The sequence below is a fragment of the Salvia hispanica genome, chromosome 5, assembly GCF_029641045.1.
Source record: "Salvia hispanica isolate PSC_SH4W2 chromosome 5, Shi_PSC_v1, whole genome shotgun sequence".
NCBI lineage: Eukaryota > Viridiplantae > Streptophyta > Magnoliopsida > Lamiales > Lamiaceae > Salvia > Salvia hispanica.
Window position 1 is genome coordinate 42,515,031 of NC_142696.1, and position 8,431 is coordinate 42,523,461.

The 8,431-nt window shown below is 35.4% G+C and overlaps 2 protein-coding genes across 3 annotated transcripts; one reads left to right on the plus strand and one right to left on the minus strand.

The window, feature by feature from the left end:
- Nucleotides 1–671: 671 nt before the first annotated feature.
- LOC125186739 (uncharacterized) lies at nucleotides 672–3,447 on the plus strand. 2 transcript variants are annotated; one of them, XM_048083183.2, is made up of 5 exons: nucleotides 677–923; nucleotides 1,014–1,063; nucleotides 1,385–1,511; nucleotides 2,507–2,611; nucleotides 2,687–3,447. In XM_048083183.2, exons 1-5 carry the CDS (start codon nucleotides 821–823, stop codon nucleotides 3,307–3,309), a joined length of 1,008 nt encoding a protein of 335 aa, XP_047939140.1. In that variant the 5' UTR covers nucleotides 677–820; the 3' UTR covers nucleotides 3,310–3,447. The 2 variants fall into 2 exon arrangements, with proteins under 2 accessions (XP_088914328.1, XP_047939140.1); XM_089058202.1 differs by having other exon boundaries at nucleotides 672–923; nucleotides 2,507–3,447.
- Nucleotides 3,448–3,724: 277 nt separating this feature from the next.
- Nucleotides 3,725–7,855, minus strand: LOC125187124 (Vacuolar protein sorting-associated protein 26). Its single transcript, XM_048083654.2, has 12 exons — nucleotides 7,701–7,855; nucleotides 7,521–7,613; nucleotides 7,296–7,360; nucleotides 6,943–6,997; nucleotides 6,502–6,591; nucleotides 6,298–6,382; nucleotides 6,112–6,207; nucleotides 5,331–5,515; nucleotides 5,169–5,257; nucleotides 4,309–4,408; nucleotides 4,135–4,194; nucleotides 3,725–4,019 (listed from the first exon to the last, which is right to left on the minus strand). The coding sequence occupies exons 1-11, from the start codon at nucleotides 7,749–7,751 to the stop codon at nucleotides 4,150–4,152; spliced, it is 954 nt and encodes a 317-aa protein (XP_047939611.1). The 5' UTR covers nucleotides 7,752–7,855; the 3' UTR covers nucleotides 3,725–4,019; nucleotides 4,135–4,149.
- Nucleotides 7,856–8,431: the final 576 nt, after the last annotated feature.

Below are 8,431 nucleotides of genomic sequence, written 5' to 3' on the forward strand. Positions count from 1 at the left end.
TTTGTAAGCAGAGACAATTCTATTTTAAAATCAGTAACAAATTCATGGTTCACGGCTTGAAACCGAATTGTCTCCGCTCAAACTATTCTCCATGACCGTCCAATGCATGAAATATATTAGGCATATTAACGCCTAACATCATGAATTTTATTGTAGCCGGATTTTGTCATTGTTGTGAAAAATTCAACAACTCTTTAAATTCATGATATTATATATCAAATTAAAGTTAGTCAAAAAAAATAAATTTTGGGAAAGGTTCATGTTATTTGGCGCCTATATCCCAAAATATTTTATGCCGTAGAATTCGAAATTATTGCATTCGTTTGCAAGTGCTTCGGCATTGAATCTTGCTGGCATCGACAGAAACTTAAGTTGCAGAAAACATAATTCCACAAAGAAAAAAAATACCTTTTAGCTCATTTTAACGTATATGCCTGTATTAAACAAATTTGTAATTACGTGTTAACCAAATGAACCAAAATTCGAAAAAGGCAAAAATAGTAATGGCATTTCGCCCAATTTATAATATTGACACGTGTAAGACAGAACAGGAGAGGGAGTTCAGAAAATCGTTTTCTTAAGAAACGGTCATGACAAATCATGAATATCATTGACTGAATTTGCGGACTTTCCTATATAACCGATGCATTAAATCTTGTTATTCCATTTTCAAATTATTTTATATGAGTATTTTTATTTAGTCTTTATTAATTATCACATCCCACGTCACGGATCACACTGCTGGATCTGACTGCAAAACTCTAAATTTTCTGCAGCAAAAACAACACAAACAAAAAAGAAGAATTTTAGCAGCACTCTAATGGCGGAGGCCAAGCTTTTTGAACTTAACAATGGCACTATGCGTGTAATCGTCTCCAATTATGGATGCACCATCACCTCAGTCTTTGTACCAGACAAACATGGTACTATCTTCTTTCACTTCGAATAAAAATCTAATCTTTTTTGCTTTTCAAGTATTTCTGCATTGATGATTTGGTTTTGGATTTCTGAAGGTAAATTGGCTGATGTCGTTCTTGGATTCGACACAATTGAGCCATATCAGGTAACTCAATTTTATACTACTACAAGTTATATTGTTCAAATTCGATTAATTTTAACTATTGTCAAGATTCTGTCTCTGCTTATGGATTTTCGAATGCTTGCATGCTATATTGCTATCATAGATTTGAAGAAACCTATTATTGTTATGTGGTTGAGAATCTATGATTGATTAATCTCTAATTATAGTTTATCAATCCCAATTAGAATTTACTACTAATACAATTATGATGTGTTCATTATCCCAATTAGAATTTACTAATCACAATTGAGATATGTTCATTACATTGTGTGGCTCTTCTTGTTATTTTCTGGTTAAGTGCAGAAAGGTGCTGCTCCATACTTTGGGTGCATTGTGGGTCGGGTGGCGAATAGGATCAGAGATGGGAAGTTTACACTGAATGGAGTTGAGCACTCATTGCCTATTAACAAGCCACCCAACAGTCTCCATGGTATCTATCCTTGTCGTTGATTTATTTTTCACTTCTTCACATACAGATGTCCTCCTTGCATATTGTTTACCGAGCCTTTTTAGCAATTCGAAATTTGATGTTGTATCATTTTGATTCTATGTGTTATTCGTATAAGTTTGAGAAGTGAGAAGAGTTTTAGTGTTAAAGATGAAGGTTCTGTTGGGAACTCAAAGTTGTACTGGAACACAATTTGTATGCACCTCAGTGTGCATGACTGGTGAAGTTTGTTTTGTGGCAACAATAATAAAGAAACCACAGTTAACATAATTTAGTCTCGATTAAGAACTAATGATAAGAAGAGTACAAATATAAGGAGTAAACGTCCGGTTTGTATGCCATTGTTCACTTCTCTAAGACTTTTCTTTGATTTAGTTTGTAGCTTGCAAATTCTTGTCTTTCACAAAATCACAGGAATTGCTGTTACGTACCATTTTAAAGAGGACGTGACCATGTATTTTGCTAAAGTCATTCCTCACTATGAATTTCCTATATGAGTTAATGTTCTATAGCATGTTTTTTGTTGTTGTTGATTGGCATGTACCGTTTGCAGAATCACCTTATTATTATGCTTCTCTGTTTGCCAACGATCAATAAAATTGCACGAATTCTCGTCCCATGCTCTGGCAGGTGGTTCGGGTTCCTCAGTGCAGGACTCTTATGCCATTTGTACAATGAATATGATAATCTTTGTGGTGCTCCTTTGTAATGTTTCATAATTATATGGATTGTAAATGAAAATACGGAGTTTAGAACCTATAAGATGTTATCCAAACAAACCTAAGACTAGAAAGTAGAAACCCCATTCCTTTCCCTCCTTAATATGGGCGTTTTTGTAGTTGTATTTATACTGGTTAAACAGAATTTGTAAATTAGTTACTATAGAACTTGGCTCTCCTTTAGTCCAACTAGCTATTTCAAAAAAAAAATTGTGTTCTTTTTTTCGTGATACTGCTTCTGAATCATATTCCTTGAAGGTGGGAACAAGGGATATGACAAGGTCATCTGGGATGTTGCTGAATATAAACAGGGTGATACTCCATCAATCACCTTTAAGTATCGCAGCCACGACGGGGAAGAAGGTAACGAACGCATTACAGTCGACTACGCTAAACCCCTTCACCATATATTCACTTATTTTATCATCTATGATGCAGGCTATCCTGGTGATGTTTCTTTCACCGCGACTTATACTCTGACATCCAAGACCACGATGAGGCTTGACATGGAAGGTGTGCCAGAGAATAAGGCAACACCAATCAGCTTAGCACAACACACCTACTGGAATCTAGCCGGTCACGAATCTGGAACAGTTCTAGATCACACTATTCAGATATGGGCGGATCACATCACTCCCGTCGATCAGTACACCGTTCCAACCGGTGAGATCATGCCTGTCAAAGGCACACCTTTCGACTTCACAACTGCAAACAAGATTGGCAGCCGTATCACCGAGGTTGGTCTAGGCTACGACCACAACTATGTTATCGACTGCGGGGAGGAGAAATCGGGCTTGAAGCACGCTGCAAAGCTGAAGGATCCTGCTAGCTCAAGGACTCTTGATCTGTGGACCAATGCTCCTGGTATGCAGTTTTACACTGCAAATTATGTGAACGGCGTTGTTGGTAAAGGTGGTGCTGTGTATGGAAAGCAGTCGGCTGCGTGTTTGGAGACGCAGGGATTTCCGAACGCCATCAACCAGCCGAACTTCCCTTCCGTTGTCGTCCAACCGGGAGAGAAGTACAATCACAGTATGCTGTTTGAATTCTCAACCGAGTAGGGTAAGCCACGTCTGTTCAAGTGTATCTATACAATATCATTATCAGAGTTATGCTAAAAATACTTGAATAAGTACATCAGTACACATGGCTTCTACTTTTTCATTGGGATTTGAGTGATCAAATTTGACATTTTTCAACTGCAGATTTTGCTTAGCTTAATTATATTTTCGTAACTTTTAAATTTTTATACGGCAAGCCTAATTTAGAGGATCTGAAGTTATCATTTTCATGTTTCAATATTTCTATATTAAATTTAGTAAAAATTATTACAGTATACTAGTAAATATTGTTAGCTAATTTAAATTGGCAAAAGTAGATATGGTGTTTGAGATTCATGTGACTAGGAGAAATTAAATTTGATAATAAGCACTTAGCTTATTTAGGCCAAAAAAATCTATACTTTTTACACTATAATTGCCAGAAAAATCACAACTTTCATTTTCATTCGACTTTAGACAAATTTTAAAACGATGACACCACAACATTTCAGTAATCTTTTGCAGATCAAACCATTGTGTCGTAGTTTCGACGTTTTAATCAGAAGACGTACTAATTTATACAAAATCAATACTAGTCACATCTTCCATCAACCATCCTAAAATATAGTAACAGTGTTGAACAACTTCGACCTCCTATGTTGCCCGTTGACAGCTACTCTTGCTCAACACATTTGAAGAAGCCATGTCCCCGAAAATTCGACAGGTCCAATCTTTTCACAAAAAACGAGTAGGTATTGATCAGAAATAGAAGAAACAGTACACTTAGTTCAAGGGACTGCTTCTGAGTTCACCGTGGTGGGGTGATACGGAGAACAATAAAGTTACCTTGTTAAACCAATCTCAAGCTGTGCGAACCAACTCTAATGGCACGCTTTCAGTGGCCATCTAAATTTAAACAAAGGAAAACGGAAACACATTAGGAGCGGAAAAGATGAACATTCTGATAAAGAAAACAAAACATGGAGTTGTAGCAGTTATACTAAACAATTAGGTGCGTACCCATGGTTTAATAGATACTGGATCAGCTTTTGTGGGCTTCTTATATAGATCTGATTTGAAAGTTATCACAATGCTCAGCTTGAACTCTATTGAGAATGGACTGCAAAGAGGAATTCCGTTAGTAACTACAATAGTCAGTTGCCATATTTGTTCATGGCTTGGTAGGTAAATGGGATGCAAATATGCTTAATTCTATTCAAGCTAAAGATTAACTGATAACTGCTGGATGGAGGGAGTACAAATAAAGAGAGACCTATGGCGCGGAATCCAGGATATCGCCTGTTATTCTGGATTTTACATGAGCAAGCACCTAGAACTTATTGAAACTAGTTGATACCAACATATATTAAGCCAATAGTGCACTGCAGAATTCAACCACTTGGTCCACTCATCAGACAATGAAATATAAAGGAGATACATATATATATAATCAGACAACTACGGAGACGCATAAACAAACATATCTTTCATATCATAAGTAAAATGGTGTTCCTTAAAGTTCATACTTTTATGAATTGAGAAACCCTCCTGAACCCTGATTGGTCTTGTCAGCATAAGGATGTTAAATGATGACCGGTTTTCAGATTTTATAATGCATAACAGCTCCGATTGCTCTAAAGCATGGGATTGAGCATGAATAAGGCAACAGTAGCAAATAAAAACCATGTACTACATCTTACACTCTTCTCAAGATTCCATTTGTTAAGATATACTAATAAGTAAAGAATAATATAAATTTACGATTTACATTGTTTGTGCTTCTCTATACTGACAGTCAACAGCATATGATTAGCACGCTTGCATTCGCAATGAGAAATCAAACATCAACGGTAAGGAAATTACTGCATTTAAATACTCACCCAGCCAAAATGCTCGGACATGTTAAAAGACGAGGAAGGATGATGTAAATGGGCAAATTCATGCCACGACAAACATCACCATCTGCTATCTAACAAGAGAAAAAATCCTTAATAAGGCACGTCAACAAATAAGTAAATCAATTGAAGGGAATGGCGGAATGCCTGAGTTTCTTGTATCACAGATGATTCTGTTGCTATCCTTTCTCCAATCAAAATTGACTCCACTCTAAGCAAGTGAATGTCAATGGATTGTATAGGAACAGCAGAAGCTTCAACAGTTAGCTCTCCATTAATAGGATCTGATAAAGAACATTGTGTACATATTCGCCCAGTAATCCGGAAACCGCCTATTTAGATTAGTAAATGTGAATAAGAGTTACAAATACGTTAACTTCTGACAAAACCGAGATGCAAATATTGCTCAGTGGCATCTTAAAGAAACAATATAATGCTTCAATGCAGTTTTACCTAACGAAAAAAAGATAAGAAGGTGAAAGTGGAATCCCTAGATCGATATTAGATTTCAATATTGACATAGAGAGCTATGTTTCAGTAGAAAGTCTCACTTAATTGAGTTTTATTCACAAGAGTTAGTTCAAAATCCCTTTCCAATTTTTTTTCAAATTTTCCATTCATATTTATATCTGACTCAGCAAAAGAAGTTATAGTTAGCAAAGTAGTAACTTTTACTACTTTCATAGATTAAACTGAGGACACTAGAAATCAGAAGCTTGTCAAGAAACAGTAAATGACAGGTGAAAAAAAGTTACATGCATCAACCAAGCTAAGTATATGAACATCTGAAGTAAGGTTAAAATCTTCGGACGAGGCCATTCATCCAAAAATAGAGTTAGCAAAAGGATGGAAAACTATACATGAATGGTATATTCAAGCACCTGCGCGTGACGTAGAAAATAAATTGAAGTGGAGATAAAGACGGAACCTGATTTCAATTCAGAAATTAATGTGTGCCTTTGGGTGTCCTGAGTAATATAGAAGATGACCATTTCAGGGGGAATTGGATTCTGTGGAAGATTGTCTGAGACAGGGAATTAAAAAAACAAATCAACAACTTCACATACGGGCTAGTGTAGGTTAAAAACACATAAGCACTGGGATAAACATGAACCTTTATCACTCTCAACAATGTATTCTATTGTGGCTGACAAAGGCTTGTGTAAGTATCCTCTCGCTATCTCAACAGTTGCCAGATACTGCAATGACATTTGTTACACATATGCATGTGAATATCTTTTTACCATCAAAAGAAACAAACTAAACAAATTAGGCATGCAGTAAAAAGTAATCACATAAAAAGATTCAGTATTATTACCTGGATGCTGATATTGCCTCCATGAAAGGTTTCATAAAACTTCCCAAGATTCTTCTCTTTAGGATCTTTCAAGATCACAGAAAATGGTATCTAGAAAGATGAAAACAAAATTAAATATTTAACAAATGAACATCACACTTTTATTTGAGAGAATTAACAAAATCATTATCAAGAACATGTTGGGAGCGTAATCCTCTAAAAGTGCACATTGTACTTGTACGAAATTAACTACAAAACGGTAATTTACAGTAGAATTTCATTAAAAAATACTCCCACCTTCCACGATAATTGAGGTCTTTATGCCATTTTCAAGAAAATTCTACAGGCTTTTACACTCATGGAGCAGTAGCACAGGTAGAAGTGGTTCACCATGTATACATTCAGATAGAGCTTTCAAAATTATGCAAGACCACATGTGATGTGATACACCCCTCATCATACCTCAGTCGTACCTGATCCTATCTTTCCAGATGATCGGACATCAACAACCTTCTTCCTGCTCAGGCATGATGAATTCAATAATTAAAGCATAGCACTGGCAGAAAAGTACTAATATTAAGTGGTCAATTTAGTGAACGATACTTCTCATGACCGAAACGAAGTTCCATTTCACAATCTATGAACCAAGAAGTCAATACAAATGTACAAACCATGTACCTCAAGGTTCAAAATTTAGGAGTAACTCAACAAGCAACTTTTACACCCAAGAGGAAGCTAATAAGTCCACGGAAACTACTGAAACTAAGTTTTAGCTAAATGAGATTGAGTTGAAAACATAAGAAGATGAGGCTTACATAATTGGAATTGGCTTGATAACACCGTACAGGGACTCAATAACTCCAGCTGATCCGCCACGGACCTAAAATTCATAATAATTTCTACTTAAATTCCTCAAAATTCTAACTAAAAGATTAGTTTAAAAGCAATAAGGTATTCTAAAATAAATTAAGGAGCTGAAATCGGTAGCATTAAGGAAAACATCGAAATAGGAAGAATTAAAATAAGAGAAAAATGAAAACCTGCAAATTGACAGTGCCATTAAGTGTGAGGCGAATAGATTGGTAGGAAATAGAAGAATTCAACGTCGTGATTATCGTTCCTTCAAGCAGTTCCTTCAGTTGAGAAACAAATTACCATAGATGAGTTGACAAATAGTTAATCCACACAAATATACACATTGGAGGGGGAGAAGGACTGACGCCGTGGCGATAGATGCGGTTGAATCGAGATAATTTGATCTCAACTGACATCACTCTCGCCGGAATATCCGATCCTCACACACCAACCGGCTACACACTTCCTCGTAGCACAGCTGCTTGTTAACAAATATGGTCAATACTTCAATTGTTCATTTTTTTTATATTCGATTAAATAATTCACTGATTAAATATTAATGTACAGTGCTTAATTTCTAAAATGTTTCAATAGTGTTTTGATTTTTTGATTTGCAGTAAAATCTAATAAGGCTTTTCTTTGCTTTTACGAAAAGTACTGTATTTTTTTCTTCTTTTTTGACAAATAAAAGTTTTATGTTTATGAATAAAAAATCCTAAGCTACGTTTTGCTATTTAAAATATTTTATTAGCTGTATTAGGGAAATCTGTATATACATTTTTAGAAAACGGCTTTTGAAGGGAAATCTGTAAATGAATCCTAACTCCTAAGTACTAATAATGGGCTTTTGAAGAAAAGTTATAAATTTGCTAAGTCCGTGAAAATTATGAAAATATAACTATAGAGGGCTTTTGAAGAAAAGTTATAAATTTGCTAAGTCCGTGAAAATTATGAAAATATAACTATAGAGTAGTGATATAGGGCAAGTACTCCTTAAAAATATAACTAGAGAATAAATTTCAACCACAAGATTAAGAAATGAAGGGCTGAAATTCAGCTTGGGATTTTGAAATTGATCCAGAAAATTACTTCACTA

Coding starts and splice junctions, on each gene's coding strand:
- LOC125186739 (XM_089058202.1), top strand. CDS start 821: ATGGCGGAGGCCAAGCTTTTTGAACTTAACAATGGCACTATGCGTGTA. Junction 924..1,013: donor CTTTGTACCAGACAAACATG/GTACTATCTTCT, acceptor GGATTTCTGAAG/GTAAATTGGCTGATGTCGTT. Junction 1,512..2,506: donor GCCACCCAACAGTCTCCATG/GTATCTATCCTT, acceptor TATTCCTTGAAG/GTGGGAACAAGGGATATGAC.
- LOC125187124 (XM_048083654.2), bottom strand. CDS start 7,751: ATGTCAGTTGAGATCAAATTATCTCGATTCAACCGCATCTATCGCCAC. Junction 7,614..7,700: donor ACCGCATCTATCGCCACGGC/GTCAGTCCTTCT, acceptor TCTCAACTGAAG/GAACTGCTTGAAGGAACGAT. Junction 5,516..6,111: donor AATTTCTGAATTGAAATCAG/GTTCCGTCTTTA, acceptor TAATCTAAATAG/GCGGTTTCCGGATTACTGGG.